Source organism: Eptatretus burgeri, chromosome 17 (assembly GCF_056783735.1).
Source record: "Eptatretus burgeri isolate ZD-2024b chromosome 17, Ebu_testis_v1, whole genome shotgun sequence".
Classification (NCBI taxonomy): Eukaryota; Metazoa; Chordata; class Myxini; order Myxiniformes; family Myxinidae; genus Eptatretus; species Eptatretus burgeri.
The window spans coordinates 16,423,952-16,446,576 of NC_140977.1; the positions used below are offsets into that span (position 1 = coordinate 16,423,952).

At 45.1% G+C, this 22,625-nt stretch overlaps 1 protein-coding gene across 2 annotated transcripts in view; it reads left to right on the top strand.

Moving 5' to 3' along the window:
* The window catches only part of LOC147009403 (uncharacterized), a 37,501-nt gene extending 15,497 nt beyond the window's left edge, over positions 1-22,004 (top strand). For both annotated transcript variants that reach the window (XM_085861950.1, XM_085861952.1), the window contains exons 3-4: positions 8,791-8,901; positions 20,524-22,004. In XM_085861950.1, coding sequence (XP_085718076.1) covers positions 8,791-8,901; positions 20,524-21,752 — 1,340 coding nt within the window. In that variant the 3' untranslated portion in view covers positions 21,753-22,004. The remainder of the gene's footprint in view (positions 1-8,790; positions 8,902-20,523) is intronic.
* Positions 22,005-22,625: the final 621 nt, after the last annotated feature.

The following is a 22,625-nucleotide window of genomic DNA, read 5'->3' on the forward strand; positions in this document are numbered from 1 at the left end:
AGGCCAGCTCGTCCGGCGCCGATCCAGGGACAGTTGCGTCCACACCACGGTCCAGCCTGACCACCAGAAATAGCTACGTTGTGTGTGTGTGTGTGTGTGTGTGTGTGTGTGTGTGTGTGTGTGTGTGTGTGTGTGTGTGTGTGTGTGTGTGTGTGTGTGTGTGTGTGTGTGTGTGCGCGCGCGCGTGTGCTTGGCGCCTTAGAGGGATTGAGAACTGTATATTCATTGGAATTGTCTGTGTTTTTTCCCCACGCCCGATCCCACACCATCCCGTCGAATCGCCCCGGATCCCTCTTCTTGCCGAGTCTTGTTATTTCTGGTAATAATTAGAAAAACAAATAAACATCATCAACTCAGTGAAAAGTGACTCGTGCCACCTTCCTCGTCCCGTTTGCGGTAGAGCGATTAGAACCGCCATGTTTGGGTTATAAACAAATAAATCGCCTCCATCGTTTCGGCTCATTCTACGTTGGCGGGACTGTTCAAGTCCCGTGGACGTCACATTGGTGTCAGAAGTGGGATGTTCGAACCCCTCTAAATTATATACCAGGATTAAAATCTCACCACGAATTGAAATATAAAATCACTACAGAAAAGCGCGCGAGCGCGGGAAAATTTTGGCGGGATTTTTCAAATTTAAATTAATTGGCGGCAAACGGGACTTCTGCACCATGGCGGATGTGCAGATGTTTGAGGAGGAAGTCCACGTGTCTGGCAGCGAGTCGGGGGAAGAGGGGAGAGACGGGGGCAGGGTTGGAACCTCCCCCATTCCGAGCGTGGACCATGCTTCATCGCCCGTAACGGAACCGGCACGATGACGATCTGGACAATGTTGGAACGTTTAATGAGTGCAATTACAGCACAGGGGGCAAAAATGACGGCACAGGGGGCACAAATGGCAAAAATGACGGCACAGGGGGCAGAAATGACAGATCAATTGGGGGTAATGGGGGTACAGTTGGGTGCACGGATTGATTTAATGAGGGATGAATTTGGGGAAAAGATGGAGAAAATGAAAACTGAGATGCAGGAGTGTGTGGATATTAAATTGGGAGAAATACAAAGTAAATTCGAGGATAGATTGGAGGAAACAAAGGTAGAAATTACATTGGAGGGGGAAAATATACGGAAAAAATTGGTAGATAAAATTGATGCAACGAACATTCGGGTTGATAAAGTGGATGAAAGCCTGGAACGTCATCGTGCCTGTGTGGATGCTCGTATGCAGCTACAGGTTGAAGAGTGGGGAGAGCTGAGGAAGCAAGGGATGAATTTGGCGGAGGAGGTAAAAGGATTGGAGGCTCGTTTGGACGAACAAGATAAAATTACGAGCCAAGATGAAGTCTTGGATAAAGGCCTGGTAGAGCCGTCTTTTGTAAGTAGAGTGTCCGGGTTGGTTGAGGAGCAGCTACAAACTCGTGACGGAGCCTTGGAGGAGGTTGTGCGGGCCCAGAAGATCCTGCGGGAAGAGGTGAATCGGTCCATTCAACGTTTGGAACAGGAGGCAAAATTGACCCATGAGACCCTCACCACAAAACATCTTTGGCCACAGTGGGCTCCGGAATTGGATACGCAGCCACAAGGGTGTTTGATCCCTGGGCTCGATTCGGACAAGGGAGAAACTGAGAAGCGGGCCACCGTAAAAGTGATCCCCCTGGTAAATTTTGACGGGTCAGGGAGCGTTGAAGCTTTTCTGACGCAATTTGAGTGCATTTCCCGACTAAACGGGTGGAATGAGCGGGAACGTACAGGGAATTTGGTGGCAACGTTGCGGGGACCAGCCGCAGACGTGTTAAACGTGATCACGGAGGGGATGTTGACCAGCTCCCACATTTGCGAGGCGTTGAGCCGTCGGTTTGGGTTCGCGGCAAACTGTGATCTGGTGCCGGCTCAGCTCCAGCACCGCAGATTAAAGCCGGGTGAGACAGTGCAGGAGCTGGCACAGGACATTTACCAATCAGTCAGGATCGTGTATCGGGACCTTACAGTGGAGGCGTGGGACAGACTGGCACTAGAGAAATTTTTAGCTCCTCTTCCTGACCCTGAGGTCCGAGCGCGAGTGGAGCTACAGGATCCACCCACCGTGCACCGAGCGGCCGAGTGCGCGGCCAGGCTGGCCTCGTGGAGTCGGCCGGGTCGGGTGCCCGAGAGGCCATCGGTGACAATCCGACAGGCGGAGATCCAGGATCAGGGAGGTGGGCTGGGAGAAATTGGCATTACCCAAATGTTTCAGGAAATTTGCCAGAAACTGTCAAGTTTGATAAGGGGTAATTCGGTAGTTGGTGCGCCAAAGCGGCGTGGTCCAGCCCAGCCAATAGAGCAATTCGATTATGGCCGAGGGGGTCCGGAACCGGAAGAGACATTACACCGATACCCACGGGGGCCTTTTATGGGGAGTTGTTTCCGGTGCGGGCGAAGAGGACACATGCAACGATATTGCCGGTACCCGGCGATAGAGGGACCCTCCAATAGACTTTTAGACTCGGAGAGGGTGAATCCTCCTGCTGAACCGCCAGGTCTATCCGAGATGCCCTTTCATAGGTCGGGTCCGGAAATCACTGTCGGGGGTCGGGGAGACTAGATTGGGCTGAGCATATACGGCCATGCTCGGCTGCGGAGATTGTGGCGAAGTGCCCTCCTTTGGTGGAAAAAAATGAATTGTGGGAAAATTGGCATGGGTTTGTAACTTCTGCTGGGTTTTAGAGTGACAATCGGGATAGTGGGTAATTGGTAACAAAGCGGGCACGAGTGGCTGTCCAATGGCTGGTGCGTGGATCGGGTGAGAAGTGCTGTGTGAGTTGTTTTAAGTGAAGAAGTGAAATGTATGGTGCACACATTGTTTTTTTATTGGGCATGGTGTGGTAACAGGGAAGGTCATGGTCGGTGAAGTGTTAGAAATGCAGGTGTCACATGTAAGGCCGATGGGGTGAGGGAGTCATGTGGGTTTTGTGGGTGGGGATGATGTGCTTGTCCACAGGGATTGCTGAGGCTCACGGTGAGCGTGAATTGCGACCCCCTTCAAGGAGAATCACCACCTGGTGGCTAATGGTGACAGTGTCTGGAGGCAACTGGGAGAGGGTCTGGTTGGGCGACCAAGGCGGGTAGGACCTTGGCGACCCAGGAAGGCCAGAGGAGCCAGTGAGACCCCTTCCAGAGTGTTGTACGGGATTAGAGCTGATGGCTACCAGGGGGGAGGGAATCAAAGGGAGCGGGGCGGAGAAGCGTCCGGGTTGGACTAAAGCTTACCTGTGGGCATGGTTGCACCTGAGATGCCCCCATCATCTTGTGGTAACCCACCCCACGGCCATGACGGGATTCAGCCTGCATGATTAAAATGAGGACCATGACCTAGAAATGTGATGATGACCATGGTGTGAGTGTTGTGAAGATGTGTGAGTCCCACCCGATCCCGCACAACTTGACAGGTGCAGCAAGGGCATGATGTCCGCATAATTTTGGGGCAAGCAAATTTGAAAATTGGCTCCCCAGGTAACGCTGGGTCTATTAGCATCCACTGGGGGAGGCGGTCAAGTGTAAATATCCTGTGAATAGTGTCGTTAAGGCTTAGAGTAGGAATGTAAAGTATAAGTGTTGTGTTTTTGTGGAACCTTTTGTTTCCCCTCCCCAGATCACTGGAAGAGTGCTGGGCAAGAGCGATGATCCGGAGGATGGAGTGCAACTTCGCTCAGTGCTCTCATGTGATAAAATAAAAAATAAAAAAATTAAAAAAACGAATGATTGTTTAGGCGAGGATAAGGCCATAAGGGGGTAGTACATTAAGCAGGATAGGTAAGTTAGCTGCGACTCGCTGCCCATTGCCCCTCCTACTTTATTTTGTTAGGTTAATTAGGTGTGTCAGTAAGTGTTAAGGCTGGTACGGTAGCGCCTGTGATATACCTTGCAGGAGCTGCGGTACCAGAGGAGGGGGCAGTTACGTTTGAGGGGGGGGGTATGCATTCAAAGGGTAATTAGGATGTTTAATTAGGTATGCCATGCTGTTCGAGTTTACCAGGATCTCGATGTAATAAGTAGTAATTCAGTGGTGATAAGTTGTCTAGTAAATGTTCATTTCTTCAAGGGGGAAATGATAAATGTCATGTAATTAGATAGGGACACGGGATAGGGTAAGTGTGTCTGCGTAAACCCCTTTTGGTATTCTCTGAAGACTGGCCGTGACGTCACAGGACAGTGCAGCGGATGGCTCCGCCCCGTGATCACGATTGGCGGAAGGCGATGGCGGTGGGCCAATAAACGGCTCGATTGGGAGTGACGAGGACGAAGGATAAAAAGGTTCTGTTCGGGGTCGAAAAGGAAGAGGAAGAAGATTACAACAAAAAGATCGTGGTTTTTTTGGTGTGGAAGCTGTGGCGGCAGAGAGCGTCCTGGCTGCTGTGCTGAGTCGATCGTGCTCTTGATCGTGTCTGGAAGCCTTGCCGAGCCTCGTGCCTCACCTCGGTTGACTCTGGGGTTCTGCTGACTCGGAGTGCAGGGTCGGGCGGCGGGCGGCCCTGCCTCCCTCTCCTGCTCGCGGCTTGGCGCCGGAGCTGGTTCCCTGGCGGCTGTGAGCGGACTTGGGCCAAGACCAGGAGGTCGACAGCACCGCGGTTTCTCCTGCCCCCCTGACGAGAGCAAGGCCAGCTCGTCCGGCGCCGATCCAGGGACAGTTGCGTCCACACCACGGTCCAGCCTGACCACCAGAAATAGCTACGTTGTGTGTGTGTGTGTGTGTGTGTGTGTGTGTGTGTGTGTGTGTGTGTGTGTGTGTGTGTGTGTGTGTGTGTGTGTGTGTGTGTGTGTGTGTGTGTGTGTGTGTGTGTGTGCGTGCGCTTGGCACCTTAGAGGGATTGAGAACTGTATATTCATTGGAATTGTCTGTGTTTTTTCCCCACGCCCGATCCCACACCACCCCGTCGAATCGCCCCGGATCCCTCTTCTTGCCGAGTCTTGTTATTTCTGGTAATAATTAGAAAAACAAATAAACATCATCAACTCAGTGAAAAGTGACTCGTGCCACCTTCCTCGTCCCGTTTGCGGTAGAGCGATTAGAACCGCCATGTTTGGGTTATAAACAAATAAATCGCCTCCATCGTTTCGGCTCATTCTACGTTGGCGGGACTGTTCAAGTCCCGTGGACATCACAATATCTTTCCCGTCATTGGAGGAAACAACCAATTGGCTCTCACCTCATCAATGATTCCCAGTTGCGACTAGGAAGAGATAGTTATTCAACACTCGGCCCTTCTTGTCAAAGAAAGCTGAATAAAGCAACCAAGATAAGCTACACAAGATAAGTCCTTTACTGTTTTCAGCTCAACCTGAGTTCTTCTAACAGCTGCAGCCATTTTGAGGGAACACAAGTATGAAAAGTCCAATGCTACAACCTCACCTCACCTGCTGGACTGTTTTCATTACTTATTGACGAACCGTCAGCTGCAGCATAGATAGAACGCTGTGCTGTTGAGGAACTCAGGAACTTCAATCTTCATTTCATGTGCAAGACTTGGCTCTTTGCAGCACTGTTGAAATTTGGGGTTTGTTGCTGATGCTGATTAGATTAGGATTTAAAAAAAGAGGATCTTTGTGGTTCTGGGATAAATTCGCCTACTCTTTATGAAAGACACCATGGGATCATAAATGTCCATTAACTAATGCGAGCCAGGGTTCGAAATAAGTGGTGGTCCTAGTGCCAATGTCCACCAAAACCTTCGTCGGGCTATTAAAAACTCCGGCCGAGGTGTCCCGTGTTGCCACTTGTGTCAAAATCTTCAAGATACGCAATGCATAATGACCAGAGGTGTGGTGTATTTCCCGCTCTTCAGCCGTGCTCTGACTTGATGCAACAATACAGAATGGAACCTTGATATAGAAGCAAGGACTGGAGCTTACAATATGCATGCATCACATTGTTGGCCACATGCTAGATCTACCTAGTCCAAGAGCATACATGTGGTGCAATTGTGCAATGTACAGTGATTATGAGCAGGGATTTGCACAATGTTTTTTAAATTTGATTCTCCAATGAGTATCTGCAGAAATGGTTTTGGATGAACAAAAAAAACCAGCTGAGAAAACCACCTCTTCTTCCTCTTTGCTCATTTGTTCTCCTTAGATCTTTTTTGTTAAATCTTATGTTATGATGTCATAATTTATAAACTTGATTTTGTACACTTAAATTTTGAAATCCGAGTATATCCGTTTGCATAATCATCATGGAGATCATTACTTACCCACACGAGGTGAGAAAACCTTTCATCACAAGCCTCTGTTGTGGTAGTGGTACACTTTTGAACTGTCTTAGCATTTTTGAAGTACAAATTTAATTTTGTGTTTTGTGTTGTTTATTTCATCGTGCAAGTGCACCTGTGTACCAGTTATGTGACCCCATGGATATAGTGTCAGAAATCATTGTATCGTGCATGACTTCTTCTTAGCTGTCTAATTTTACGAGAGACTGGAAGGACCCATTTGATCACATGGTGCTGAGAGTACATCTCAGAGAAGACGTGGACTGAGGTTTCCATCATGTGGCGTTATTTACAAAATGTATCGAACCTGAAAAAGAAACGAGCAGAAAAGGGAAGCAGGTCAAATAAGAATATGAACTGAGAAATGGATGAGGAAGTGTTGACCGGAATGGGAGAGAACGAGAATTCCTGTGGTTTTGATATGACAAAGATTGGGACGTGATGTTCTGCAAGGTGTGGAGGGAGGATGTGGGAGGATCGGAGTCAGAAAGCAAGCAAAATGTGTTTTACCCCGAGTGCACCAACTTTAAGAAGTGCAATGTACAAAAGCACCAGGAAATTGAAAATCACCAGCATGCAATGGCAAAGAAGAAAACTGAAGAGGCAGAACCTGGAACATCGGAAGCAGGAAAAATGACAACGAAAATGAATAAATGAACAAACAGTGCAAAAACTGAAGCATCCATTCAAAAACGCTCATGCGATAGCAAGAAACTGCCGTCCAAATTATTTTGCTGTGAGTTAGTGGGTAGATTATTAAATTGCAGACTTTAGTGTTCCGTGATTACGAATTATGAGGTTGTTGGTTTTAAAAGCACTGGAATTTGATCTTTGTGTCACGAGAAATAGTAATTAAACATGCATATTGATTTTTAGCTCGCCTGTTTGAAGAACAGAGAGCTATAGTGATACCCCCGGCGTGAGCGTCAGCGTGAAAATGTTAAAGTTTTTGGTGCAAGTTATTTTTTCCTTTCTTATGTTTTTATCAACCACACTATTTTTTTATACGCCCAATATATATATATATATATATATATATATATATATATATATATATATATATATATATATATATATATATATATATATATATATATATATATATATATATATATATATATCGGGGCGTATTATGTGATACCGGTCGTCCGTCTGTCTGTCTGTCTGTCCGTTCCTGTCCGCACTCTAACTCCCAAAGTTTTCAACTTTCACGTTTCATATTTGGTACATAGGTACAGACTGTGGAGACGGTGTGTCATGACATACGTTCGTCATCTAGTGGTTGCCATGGCAACCAGGATGCTGTTTTTCATCCGTTCCTGTCCGCACTCTAACTCCCAAAGTTTTCTACTTTCACGTTTCACATGTGGTACATAGGTACAGACTGTGGCGATGGTGTGTTGCGACATACATTCATCATTTAAAGTGGTTGCCATGGCAACCAGGATGCTGCTTTTCATGTAGTAGCACAATTCTGTATATACCTTCTTGTTCGGGTGTATATTGTGCTCACTTGCGCTCTTGTTACTGATTACAATATATAAATACATATATTTCTTTAAAATTATTTGGATCAGACTTCACTGCAATGCTTTATAAAAAAATATTAATTGTTAGACTAGTCTTTTAAAAACGATAAATGTATAAACAGGCGAGCATTGGGTCGCTTTGACACCAACTCTCTGGTTGTGAACTCATTAATCATCAAATCATATGCGGGCCACCAAAATATTTGTCTCAGTTTGCCAGTGAACCAAAAAAAAGTGAAGCATGACCACTGTTGTCAGATGTGACACGGTTTACATTCATCCAAGGGATGACAAAGGATGCACAGATGAATTCACTGCATGTGAAAAACCAGGATGGCAGTTAATAGTGGGTTCAGATTTGAACTGAGACGAGGTAGCCCAAGGGCGTGTATACATACTTCCCGGGTATCTTGCAGGTTCAGTCCTTCAATACAATTTCTCATCAACAGATGATTTTTCCAAACCCATTCCTGAGCTTTTCTCCACTTGCTGACTTTTGATCCTTTCCATTCCACTTATCAAATGGTCACATGTCTAAGCTTTGGTTTATTCATTCTATTCTCTGCATTTGTCAATCTGTTTTTGTGCCACTCTTTCTCATTTTGTTTTCCATGGGGGTTGACTTTTGAGACAAAAAAAACCTAGTCACATGTTGGATCACAATTGTGGTTAATTTGACAATCAATGCAGGTTGAGGGGGGGAAAAAACTCTTTTTTTTGGGTTCTCTACATTTTTCTTGCCTTCTCTTGTTGGTTGTGATTTTTGGTGGTGAAATTCCCTCTGAAGTTGTGGTTGGGTAAGAAAAACTGCATCTCGTGGCATCGAGGCAGTTTGTTCTGAACGTAATGCTTTGATATCGTAATGCTTTGATATGACAATGTTCCCATGGAAATGTTTTATTTTTTCTAAGGAAAACCCCAACTCAGTGATTTTAATGCAATATTTATTTCCCTATTTTAATAGTATGGTACGTGACACAATACTGCCCACATTTAATAAAAGTTACCTTTTCCAGATTTATTTGTGAAAGTGGAAGTGAAAACCGAGCACGACTTTGATGTCCACCTGGATCGACCAGAACCAAATGACTCTGAAGCTTCTTTCTTCAAGAAACATCTCCATGAAGGTTTCTGTCAATGCCTATACATGTTGTTTCAGACATTTTGATGATGTACTCTGTTGTGAAGAAAGAAAAAAAAACCCCCTACGTTTTCATTTCATTGCTTTCAGAAATAACCACAATGGTAGATCAACTTCTCAAACATCCATTGTCCCTTTCATCATTCAGTGAAATATCTTAGCCAACAATCATGTACCTTGTTACCTCCACCACCAAAGGCGAGGGATGTTAAGTTTTCACCCCTTTCTGTCTTTCTGTCTTTGTTTAAACATTGAAATTATAAATAAATAAATTAACATTCCTTTCTTGGTTTTCTTCAAATAAAAAGATTTTTTAAAGTTTTTTTTTTTGCAAATATCCATGAGCCTAACCATTTTATGTGAAAGGATAACAACAACAATAAAAATAGAAATAAGTATAAATTTTGTAAGTTAACTTTGCTTCAGTTCCTTGCTCCATTGGGCCCGTGTTTTGCAACGTTGTCGAGATTTTTATCCATGAACCCTTTGGGTAAATTGGGTAGCTTGCTTGAGAGGTGGTGGTGACATCTTCAGCAGCTTGTAATAGATTTGGTGAAGCATTTTTATTAAATATGCAAGTGTACATATAACGGTTTATTCATCAGGTGTCAGATATGGTGAAACATTTTAATTGTGGAACTCGAGGGAGGGTGGGGGGGGGGGTGCGAGGGAAACATCTTCAGCAGCTCGTGATGCTGGAACTGTAGATGTGGTGAAGTCTCTTTGTAGCATGAATCGTGGAACAAGCCGTGCAGCTCGGTTACAACATGGCTCGTGAAAGATATGTTTTTGAACTGTTTTATGTTTGTGGTTCGAGGAATTATTTTTATGTTTAACTATACATATTGTGTAATGGTGTACATATACAATGTTATGGTTGTGGGAGTAAATTGAGGAATTTCAGAGGAAAGTTAGGATTGTATATGAGGGGCCGCGAGGAGGAGTGATGTAAGCGCCACATATCACTATTTTAACCCTTCCCCTATCATCTGAGCCTATCATCATCATATCATTAAAAACGGTCACTTACATCACTCCTCGCCGGGCCTCATATAGTTACATGGTCCGTGGACATGTAGGAGACATCTGAATGTAAATTAAATAGGGAAACTGATAGTTTAAGTGTTATTTGTCACCACACGTGGGGTGATATGCCTTGTGTTGGCTTAATATTTAGGGTGGTGGGCTTGGGATCCTGGAATCCTGAGTTCAAACCCTACTTTCTGTTGAATTAATGCCAGGTGGGGTTGACTCTGCCTGTCATCCTTCTGAGGTCGGCAAAATGAGTTCCAGCTTGCTGGTATCCTATATCGGAGTGGCGACCCAAGAGACCAAAAAACAACCCAAGAGACTGCTTAGGCAGCACCAATGCTCCACACAGTGTGTAGTCCCAATGGATGGATGGTTTGTTTGTTACCTGCAAAATCAGATTTTTCAAGTATATTGGTCAGTCGATTTTGGTATTTTTTCTGTCTTTTTGTCTGTTTGTCTGTTGCCTCCAGTTCACAATTTTAAACGGATAGTCATGAAACTTCACCATATGGCAGAGTTTGTCAAAAGAAAAGCTTATTGTTTTTGAGGTCAAAAGGTCAACATGCTCCCAAGGTCAAAAATAAGGTGATGTTTCTAAAATCCTCAATTTTCATCCAATTGACTTGAAATTCGAAGAGGATATATATTTCAGGTTACTGAATTCAACGAGCCAATTATTTTGGAAGTCAACATGGAACAAAAGGTAAACATAGGCCGGATTTCTAAAATTGTCAATTTTCATCCGATTCACTTGAAATTTCAAGAGGAGTTGCATATTTGGTCATTGAATTCAACTACCAATTATTTTTTAGGTCAAATTTGTTTTATAGATTTTTCAAGCGTCGTGCTCTGCACGATGTCTTCTTGTTTGTCTGTCTGTTTGTGTGCAGGATATCTCAAAAAGTTGTAGACAGATCTGGATGAAATTTTGTGGGAAGGTTGATTGTGTGACAAGGACGAACTGATTAGGTTTTGGTGAAGATCTGGATCTGGATCCGGATCCGCTACGAGAATTTTTTAAGTTATTCTTCACCATTGAGAGATCAGGCCAAAAATGATACATAGCAAGATATCTCAAAAAGTTGTGGACGGATTTGGATGAACCTTAGTGGACAGGTTGGGTGTGTGACCACGACATATTATTTAATTTTTAAGTGATTGTTGTTCAACATTGAGAGGTAAGGCTCAAAACGATTATATAGCATGATATTTCAAAAAGTTATTGGGCCCGATAGTTTCTCGTGGATTAGACATGACATGGCGGGAGGTATGCGTTCCACCGAGTACCCTTCTATATAAAAGCAAATGAGATGTTTGTTTATTTGTTTGTGACACTACTCATCTGAGCTCCCAAGGTTAATCATGACAAACTTTCTAGGATCACATTTTTTACAACAATGCACCTTACTTGTAGTTTTAATCGATCATTGTTCTCACATTTCATAACTTACTTGTTGTGGGAGTCTGGAGGGAAGGGTGGGAGTCAGCATGGGAAGGGTTGGGGTGGAAGGATTGAGGGGAAATGTTTGGGAGGGAGTCCAGAGAGGGTGAGGAGGGACCCACCCTTGCCTGGCAATGTCAGGTACCTTTCCGAGTGTTAAATAAGGTGGTGTATAAAGGTGTTACATACGACAATATGTGGTCGATAGTGCTAAAGTTCCAGATTTCTTTTTTTCAACGATCTTTAATGCCATTATTTTATTAATATTGAAGTATTTACTCCAACACTGCTTGGGGTATCGTGTTCAATAAACTGTCTCGTTTATGTAAGCAGTTTGTTTCACCCACATTTGCAAAAGTTGTCAATTTACAGGAACAAACATCTATGAATCATTTGTAATTGGATGAATTTACCTGAAAGTATGAATATCATGGGAAAGACTGAAGCTTTTGCACAGCGCTGTATATTTACATCAAGAAGAATTTTTTACTTTTCTACAATACAACAAATACACATGTACGTACCATGGGAGGGGGGGGGGGTACATATTACCATAGAGCAGATAGGAATGTATATAGTAGCATGATCTGTATACAAGTAGTTAGCCCATCTCGATGTAATAACTTGGGAAACGTTGGCTTAAAAATTGTCATGTTTGAATGTGCACCATACCCCTAATGTGGTGCTTGGGAATATGGTGTAGGAAATTGTGCATATAACCTCTATATAAACCTCTACCGGGGGGGGGGGGGGGAGACTCGGGGAGAAAAAAGAGAGAGCGAGAAACAGGGGCGCAGCTTCAATCGCCTCATGAGCACGGGGAGGAGCGTGTGTCACCTCCTAAGGGGCAGAGCTCGGATCGCCAAGAGGGAAGTGGAGTTTTTCGTTGCCCCAGGAGAAGAGAGAGAGAGAGTAGCTGAATCGGGCGGTTGGAGTTCAAGAGGTGAGGAGAACAGGAGAGTCTGAGGAGAGCAGGTTTGTCAAAGTCTGAGGAGAGCAGGTTTGATCTGAGGAGAACAATTTTGAAAGGAAAATAATTCTGAGTAGAGTTTTGAAGAGGTTGTCCTGCCTGCCTGCCCTGTGTCCATTCATCATCCTGCCCGTCATCGTCCTGTCAGTCTCCTCGTGGTTGCTCCGTACACATTCTTATGCCTGCTCGTCCACCAGAGCTGAGTCCCTGGGTTTTGTCCTTTTCCTGTCAATGACTGAATCTAGTGTGAGGCGCCTTCGTTTCTTTAGATTTATTTTAAGCTTATCTGGAATTAAGATTCCAGATAAGGTATTGTCATGGTGCAGCATCGGTCCATCTCCTTTTTCGAATTCTCCGGCCAAACCGCAAAATCCGCCGGTCTGATCCGGCTGAAATTTGGCAGCAACGTTCCTCTAGTTACCGTTAACAGGAATTGCAATGCTTGTTCTGGTTCCATGACTTTAGGTAGGTCAAAATGGCTGACTTAGTAAATTTCTTCAAATATCTTTTCCAGAACCACCAGTCAGAATGGCACCAAATTTTGGTTACAACATTAGGTCAGGGTCCTGATGTTAAATTGCAGAGGCTGTGTCAATCACATTACCAGAAGTGTGTCAAAATGGCCGACTTCGTCATTTTTTGGAAAAATCATGTAAATTCCTTAAAATCTCCTTCTGCAGACCCACGAGACAGGATGTTACCAAATTTAGGAAACAACATTAGGAAAGGGTCCTGATGTTAAATTGCAGAGGCTTTGCCGATCATCTGATGAGAAGTGTTTCAAAATGCCGGTCCCACATATTCCTTCCAAAATCTCCTGATCCACCAGTCAGAATACTACCAACTTTGGGTTTCAACACAAGGCTAGGGATGTTAAATTGCCGAAGTGATTCAAATCAATTGACCAGAAGTTCCGGTTCACTTCCGGTTCCGGTTCGAGAGCAGCGAGAGGTCTCCTTTGGGGCTCCCTGCTGACGTTCTCAAAGCTAAGTTTCCGGTTGTTATTTGTCCCGTTTTAACTGTTTAATTTTCTCACCTACATGTTACTGTGTGTTGCTAGTTCGGTTTTGTTTCAAAAATCGTGCTATTTTGTGAGTATTTTTGTCGACGTTCTTACCTGTGCTTAAGGCCTAGGCCTAGGCTTGAGGCCTACCGGTTCCACTCGGTGTTCGATCGTTTTTTTTTTTGTTTGTTTGTTTTTTCTCCCCATTACCTTCAATTTCTATCCTCCCCATTACCTTCAATTTTGATCCTCCCCACTTTCCAAACATCCCCCATTGTCCCAACTAATCTCTTTCTTATCTCAACAAAAAAAAAAAAAAAAAATACCCGACAACAACAACACGCTCACCTCCTCCCGATTTGCTTCTTCTTCTTCCTCTTAACTTCCTCCTCGTCTTCTTCCTCGTTTTTTTTTTGTTTTTTTTTTTACACTTCCATGACCTAATCTGTTGAACTCTCTCATACATTATTTTTAACTACAAAAACGATCTTATGATGCTTCATCTTCCTCTCTCACACATGTGGTACTCTTTACTGTTTCACAATGCACTACTCTTCTGCTATTTTAACAGACTGCTCTCATTTCGACCTTTCCTTCATTCCTTGCCTAAAAAATCCAACTATTACAGCGCTTCTTCTCTCCATGCTCTGAATTCGCCTTCATTGCATCCATCAAGAATTGTGTTAAATCGCATCTCTGACCTAAAACTTTTAAAAACCACAGTTTGCCATGGATGCTCGCTTTCCATCAAACATTCTTTTTCCAACTTCAGTGCCAACTCACCCCCTCACCCCTCACTCTCACTCTCAAAGCAACCATCCCTCTTCTCCCTCCAAGCCTCCCTCTCACCTCTCTCAAAAATTCCCCCCTCACCTTTCTCCCACCTTTCATCCCCCTCACTCTTCCTTCTCAAAGTTGCCCCCCCTCTCATCCACCAACCTGCCTCTCTCCACTGCCCTCTCACCTCCATCTCTTCACTCCACCTCCTCAAATCCTCAACTGCCTTCTTCCTTGTCTCTTGTCCCCCCCTCATCCCCAGCACCACAGAGCCTTTTCTCCTCCTCATTCGGCCCCTCCCCTCGCTGTTCTGCAATACCCCACACTCCTTCAGCAACCCTCCTTACCTGCCCCCCTCGTCCCTTGTCCTACCCTCCCCCTCCCCCTCCACCTCCTGCACCCAAAGCCTCCTCCCCTTCCTCTTCATTAAAAGTGTGGACCTCAAATATCCGGGGCCTTCGCTCAAACCTTTCAGATCTTTCCATACAGGTTGCCACTGACAAACCAGACATTATCTGCCTAACAGAAACTTTCCTCTCCCAAGACGTGTCTGACTCCCAAGTATCTCTCTCCTGGTTACTCCCTCTTACGGTATGACAGACCTGAGCCTCGTCCTGGTGGAGGTGTTGCTCTCTTCATCAAAGACTCTATTCCTCACTCTCCATGCACTGCTCTCACTCCCCCACACCCCCAGGAATACCTCTGGCTTCGGCTTCCCCTCCACTCCCACCTCATGTTTATATGTGTACTGTACCGTCCACCGAACAGTGATGACTCCATCTACACCTCACTATCCGAAAACATGGACCATCTTCTATCTTCTCATCCAAACTCTCTCTTCCTCTTATGTGGTGACTTCAATTGTCATCACGCCAGTTGGCTAGGTGTGGGTACCTCTCTCACCTGCCATGGCACCTCAGCAAAAGCTTTCTGCGACTCATTGGGACTGACTCAATCGGTCAACTTCCCGACCCGGATCTCAACCAATGGTACTCCATCTCTTCTGGATCTGATTTTGACAAATTTCCCTGACAATATCTGCTGCTCTTCCTTCGCTCCAATTGGTTCTTCTGACCACGTCCTTGTCAAAGTGGACATCTCCCTGGCTGTTATCAGAGAACCACCTCACCGCCGTCGAGTCTGGCATTTCACTCAAGCCGACTGGCAGGGTCTCCGAGCAGCCATCAAACTTACAGACTGGTCTCCTATCACTACTTTCTCAAACATCAACTCATCCTGGGAATTCTTTCAAAGAAACTTGCTCTCCCTCATGCACAGATTTATCCCCTCTCGTGTTCAGTTGTCTTACCCTTCCTCCCGCCCTTGGTTTACTGAAGCTTGTGGCGAGGCAGTTGTCCTGAAACAACTTGCCTTTGCCTCATGGAAAGCAAACCAAACTGAGGGCAATCTCAGTTCTTTCCACAAAGCTCGGAACAAGTGTGTATCTACCCTTAGGAGAGCCAGAAAACAACATCTTTCTCATCTCAAGTCTGAACTTTCAAACCTCTCTCCCTCCTCAAAATCCTGGTGGCGTTTAATCAAATCTGTTTCTGGTGTATGTTCCCCCTCCATCCCCTCCCTTACCTCAAATGGCTGCACTGCTGATTCCACACGTGATAAAGCTGAATGTCTAAACTCGGTGTTTGCAGCTAAATCTTGTGTCCTAAACCCATCTCTATCTCTACCCACTTTACCCAGTCGCACCCAACTGTCCCTGGACTCTGTATCCTTTTCTCCTGACAAGGTGGAGAGCTTGCTTTCAAACCTCGAGTCAGATTCTGCAACCGGTCCAGACGGCATCAGCCCACGTGTCCTCAAAGCCTGCTCTTCTGCTCTTGCTCACCCTCTCTCTGTTCTATTCACCCTCTCATTTGCCCAAGGTCATCTGCCATCTGCTTGGAAATCTGCTAACATCACTGCCCTGCATAAAAAAGGTGCAAAAACAGATCCCTGTAACTACAGACCAATCAGCCTTCTCCCAATCATCAGCAAGGTGATGGAATCCATCATCGCCTCAGATATGAAATCCTTCCTCTTCTCCAATGGCTTGATTTCCAATCATCAATTTGGTTTCAGACCAGGTCACTCTACCCTGGATATGCTGCTTCTGCTCTCCCATCAATGGATGGAGGTCCTCAATGCCAGACAGGAAATCCGAGCCGTATCCCTGGACATATCACGTGCTTTTGACACAGTCTGGCACCCTGCCCTACTCACCAAACTCTCTTCCCATGGTATTCAAGGCCATCTCCACTCATGGCTCGCAGACTTCCTCTCCTGTCGCAGTCAACGTGTGGCCCTAAATGGAGTTCTTTCATCCCCTCTTCCTGTGCAGGCTGGAGTTCCTCAAGGTAGCGTTCTGGGCCCTGTTCTTTTCTGGTTTTCATCAATGATCTCTCGGACTCTCTGGAAAATCCTCTATTTCTCTTTGCCGACGACTCCACCCTCTGCCGTACCATCTGTCATCCCTCAGACCGGCAAGCAGCAGCTTCTTCGCTCACTGCAGATCTGGATAAAATCACAAACTGGTCCAACACGTGGAACATGTCTTTCAATCCAGACAAATCTCACACTCTCACTATGTCTCTTCGAAAGGACCGTTTACAAAACCCCCATCCACTTTCTCAACAATCCTCTGGAAGAAGTCTTTTCTTTCAAGCTTCTAGGTCTCACTATCTGCCATGACCTTTCCTGGGAAAGTCACATTTCCAACCTCGCCTCAAAAGCCAGTCACCGACTGGGAATCCTCCGTCGTGCTAAGTCCTTCCTCGGCCCTCTTGAGCTCCTGACCACTTACAAAGCTTTTGTCCGTAGCCTGATGGAGTACTGCTCTCCCCTCTGGGCTGGTGCTCCTGCCTCCCACCTTTCTCGGCTTCACGCTGTCGAAACCAGGGCATTTAAGATCATCGGCATCTCCCGCAATGAAGCTGAGTCTTTGGGCCTCTCACTCAATCACCGCAGGTTGGTCGGTGGTCTTTCTGTCTTCTACCGACTCCTCTCCAGCCTTGCCCCCCTGCTCTCTCTGCGATTTGTCCCCACCACATTTCCACAGGGCGCTCAAGGTCCGCCAACAACCCCCTTCTGATAAAACTACCAAAATCACGAATCACTGCTCATCTTCACTCTTCCATTCCTCTTTTTTCCCGCCTTTGGAATAAACTTCCTCACTCTATTCTTTCCCATTCTTCCCTCCAGGCTTTCAAAACAGCTGTTCACCACCACCTCTTATCTTCCCCCATCCAAATCCTCGATCTTTTCTACCCCCGATAATCCACCCAAGCCCACTTCCTTCATTTCTCCTGCTTTCCTTCCTGAAAGTCCCTGAAATGTCCATCTTCTCTTCGCCATGTTCCCCGTCCCATCCCCATCCCTCTCCCTTCCACAGTTTACCTAATGTGTCTGTTCCCCACTGTTTTGTCCCTTCCACTCCCGCCCCTCTTGTCTCATGCCTCCTTGCTGTGAGTTGTGTGTTAGCTCTCATACGAGCCTCGACCAAGGTATACAAAAAAAAAAAAAAAAGTGTGTCAAAATGGCTTAGTCATTTTTTGGGAAAATCGCATAAATTCCTTCAAAAATCTTCTTCTCCAAACCCACTAGTCAGAATCCCACCAAATTTGTGTTACAACATTTGGACATGATCCTAATATGCAATTGCGGAGGCCATTCTGATCATGTGACCAGAAATGTGTCAAAAGGGCGGTGACGCAAAGTCCTTCCAAAATCTTCTTCTCCACACCCACAAGTCAGAATGCAACCAAATCGGCGTTGCAAGATTAGACGAGGATAGGGATATCAATTAAAGTGAAGAAGTTGTGCGGATCTCATGACCAGAATTGTCAAAATGGCTGACTTCCTAAACTTGTTGGAAAATCGCCGAAATTCCTTCCAAAACTCTTCTTCTCCAGACCCACCAGTCAGAATGCTACCAAATTTGGGTTACAACATTAGGAGAGGGCTAAGATAAGCTACAAGTCCAGTGGTCTTATTTTTATTCTTATTGTACATAATTATTTCTTTTTGATTTTGTGTCCCTTTTTCTTCCCAATCCCAACCTGCCATCGTATTCCTTTCGTTGGTCAATTTTCCCCTGGTCGATTGTGGTTTAGAATTGCTTAGCATCGAATCTAGGTTTAGAATTTAGGTTTATCGAATTTAGTTTATCGAATCGAATCTAATTTAGGTTTAGAATCGATTGTGGCATTTAGAACCCTAGAACTTCCATAGTAGTAGTTTATTGGCGTCAGGAAAGCGTAGGGGATCGTGCTGCAAATTAAAATTTATTTATTTATTTATTTCCTTTGCGCATACAGGAAAAAGACCGCTGCACAAAATTGCTGATGTGCAGGATTTTGCGGTAGAAGGCAGCAGCGAGGATGAATAAAGCGAGCCGGGGTTGGGAACCACTGAGGAGATTAGGGGAGGAATCTCGCCCATTCCTGAGCCATTGAGCCAGGAAGTGGGTTCGATGTCCAACCAGGCCTTGTTTCATTTACTAATGGACCTTGAGCGCCCTGTGGAAAAGTATGGTGGGACAAATCGCAGACACAGCGGGGGGGGGCTGAGACCAGAGAGGAGATGGTAGAAGACAGAAAGGCCACTGACCTGCTTGTAGTGAGAGAGTGAGAGGCCCAAAGACTCAGCCTCATCGCGGGAGATGCCAATGATCCGAAATGCCTTGGTTTCCACAGCGAGAAGCCGAGAAAGGTGGGAGGCAGGAGCACCAGCCCAGAGGGAAGAACAGTACTCCATCAGGCTGCAGACGGAAGCTTTGTATGTGGCCAGGAGCTCAGATGGGCCAAGGAAGGACTTTGCACGACGGAGGATTCCCAGTCGGCGGCAGGCTTTGGAGGCCAGGTTGGAAATGTGGCTTTCCCAGGAAAGATTATGGCAGATAGTGAGACCCAGAAGCTTGACAGAAAGGATTTCTACCAGAGGATTGCTGAGAAAGTGGATGGGGGGGGGGGTTGCCAAACGGTCCTTTTGGAGAGACGAAGTGAGAGTGTGAGATTTGTCAGGATTGAAAGACATGTTCCACGTGTTGGACCAGTTTGTGATTTTACCCAGATCTGCAATGAGCGAAGAAGCTGCTGCATGCCCGTCTGAGGGATGACCGATGGTACGGCAGAGGGTGGAGTCATCAGCAAAGAGATAAAGAGGATTTTCCAGAGTCGGAGAGATCGTTGATGAAAACCAGAAAAAGAACAGGGCCCAGAATGCTACCTTGAGGAACTCCAGCCTGGACAGGAAGAGGGGATGAAAGAACTCCATTTAGGGCCACATGTTGACTGCGACAGGAGAGGAAGTCTGTGAGCCATGAGTGGAGATGGCCTTAGATACCATAGGAAGAGAGTTTGGTGAGCAGGGCAGGGTGCCAGACCATTTGAAAAGCACGCGATATCTCTTGGGATATGGCTCTGATTTCATGTCTGGCATTGAGGACCTCTATCCATTATTGGGAGAGCAGAAGCACCATATCCAGAGTGGTGTGACCTGGTCTGAAACCAAATTGATGATCGGAAATCAGGCCATTGGAGAAGAGGAAGGATTTAATGTCTGAAACGATTATGGATTCAATCACCTTGCTGATGATTGGGAGGATGCTGATTGGTCTGTAGTTGCAGGGATCTGTTTTTGTACTTTTTTATGCAGGGCAGTAATGTTTGCTGATTTCCAAGCAGATGACAGATGACCTTGAGCAAATGAGAGGGTGAATAGAATAGAGATGGTGAGCAAGCGCAGAGGAGCAGGTTTTTAGGACATGTGGGCTGATGCCGTCTGGACCGTCGTATTTGAGGTCATCCTGTCTGTTTTCGTCGCCCTTTGTTTGTTCGTCGTCCTGCTAGTCTCCTCATCGCCTGCTCGTGGCTGCTCTGCGCTCATTCTTCCACCTGCTTGTCCACCAGAGTTGAGTCTCCCAGTTTTGACCCTTTCCCGTCAGTGACTGAATTTGGTGTGAGGTGACTAAGTTTCTTTCGATTCATTTTCATTCTCGTTGTCCATAAGTACTTAACAATTTTGTGTCCCCCTTTCTTCCCTATCCCAACCTGCCATCATATTCCTTTTGTCGCGTCGATCCTCCCCTGGTTGTTTGTGGTTTCGGGAATATACCCGTTAGTTTTAAAAGAGCTAAGGTTCTTGTGTTTTCTCGCATGACCTGCACGCGCATTTTCCACCATTAATTCGGAACATCTCCACAGGAGTTAAGCCGTTTGGAGCATTGCAGGATTCTTAACCTCCTACCGCAACGAGCTTGATGTTAGTTGAGCCATTGACGCTATAGTATGTACAGTCGTACATGCTTGGTTACTTTTGTCAGAATATTACGAATATTGTACAGAATCTGTATTTTTTTTTAATTTAAACAGGTCATGTGATGTATTTACAGGTGGATCCATTGAGTCCCCAAGGGAGAATGCACCTACTTGTAGAAACGGTTTCGACACACGCCCGCAGGACCCACCAACTGAAACGAGCAAGAGGACTTTTTACAAACAAGACAAAACGAATTATGAAATGTTTGCTGAGAATAATTTTCGCAAGACTCACAAAGGCAAGAACGATGAACATCCATACAAATGCAAAACTTGTGGAAAATTGTTCAATCGTTCGTCCACCCTGAAATCACACATAATAATTCACAATGGTGAACGCCCATACAAATGCACAAGTTGTGGAAAACCTTTTAATCAGTCACCCGCCCTGAAAAGGCACATGGCAATTCACAATGGAGAACACCCATACAAATGCACCGTTTGTGGAAAATCTTTTATTTGGTCATCTCACCTTAAAAGACACATGGTGATTCACAATGGAGAACGCCAATACAAATGTGCAAGTTGTGGAAAATCTTTTATGTGGTTATGTGACCATAAAAAACACATGATGATTCACGATGGAGAAGGCCCATACAAATGCACCATTTGTGGAAAACCTTTTATTTGGTCATGTCACCTTAAAACACACATGACAATTCACAATGATGAACGCCCGTACAAATGCACAAGTTGTGGAAAATCTTTTAATCAGTCATCAAACCTTAAATCACATGTGACAATTCACAATGATGAACGCCAGTACAAATGCACAGTTTGTGGAAAATCTTTTAATCAGTCGTCCACCCTGAAATCACACGTGACAATTCACAATGATGAACGCCCGTACAAATGCACTAGTTGTGGAAAATCTTTTCATAAGTCATCCTCCCTGAACACACACCTGACGATTCACAATGGTGAACGCCCATACAAATGCACAAGTTGTGGAAAATCTTTTATTTGGTCATGTCACCTGAAAAGACACATGACAATTCACAATGGAGAACGCCCGTACAAATGCACAGTTTGTGGAAAATCTTTCAATCAGTCATCCACCCTGAAATCACACCTGACAATTCACAATGGTGAACGCCCACACAAATGCACAGTTTGTGGAAAATCTTTTAATCAGTCATCCACCCTGAAATCACACCTGACAATTCACAATAGTGAACGCCCACACAAATGCACAGTTTGTGGAAAATCTTTTAATCGGCCATCCACCCTTAAAACGCACATGAGAATTCACAAAGGAGAACTGTTAGGGTTAGGAGAACATGTCCTTCTTTCTCAAGATTGAGCAGAGTATAATATTCTCTGAACTCTCTCGTTACCCTCACCAGAGTAGAGGGTATTGCATTTGGGTCTGTTTGCCCGTTTGTCTGCACAGAACTTTAGTGTTTTTCTCTGCAACAGCTTGTTGGATGAAGACAAAATTTTCACCATAGGCGCACCTCCTGTTCATGTAGAATGTTTTAATGATAATTATGATGTCACAGGTCATGTGGTGTGGTAGCCATATTGAAAATAAAGGAAAAACTTAAGAACTCCATATCTCTGAAACTGCTCAATGGGAAAAAATTTGAAACTTGGCACCTGGCAAGTACTCCACATGGGGAATAAGTGTTTGTTGTTTTTTTTTTTTAACTATGTCATCGGTAACTTTATTATGATGTCAAAATTGCATGCATATAATGCTACATCTGATCAGTATGAAAATTTTTGAGGGTCATGAGGATAAATTGCTCCACAGACGACAAAATTGATGACATCATTGGTCACATGGTTCAGCAATATATATATATATATATATATATATATATATATATATATATATATATATATGTGTAGCCTGGTGTTGGCGCAGTGGTTCGGGCAGCGGCTTGGGATCCAAAAAGGTCCCGAGTTCAAGCCCCGTTGGGCCACTGAATTACACCAGGGGGTTGACTCAGCCTGTCATCCTTCCGAGGTCGGTGAAATGAGTACCAGTGTACTGGGCCGGTGTATACCCCGGTTAAAATAGGTGTACCATATCCCTGTGTCGTAAGAGGCGACCAGGGTTGCGTCAGGAAGGGCATCCGGCGTAAAACATGTGCCAAATCACGATGCGGATCATACGGATGATCCGCTGTGGCGACCCCTAACAGGAGCAGCCGAAAGAAGAAGAAGAAGA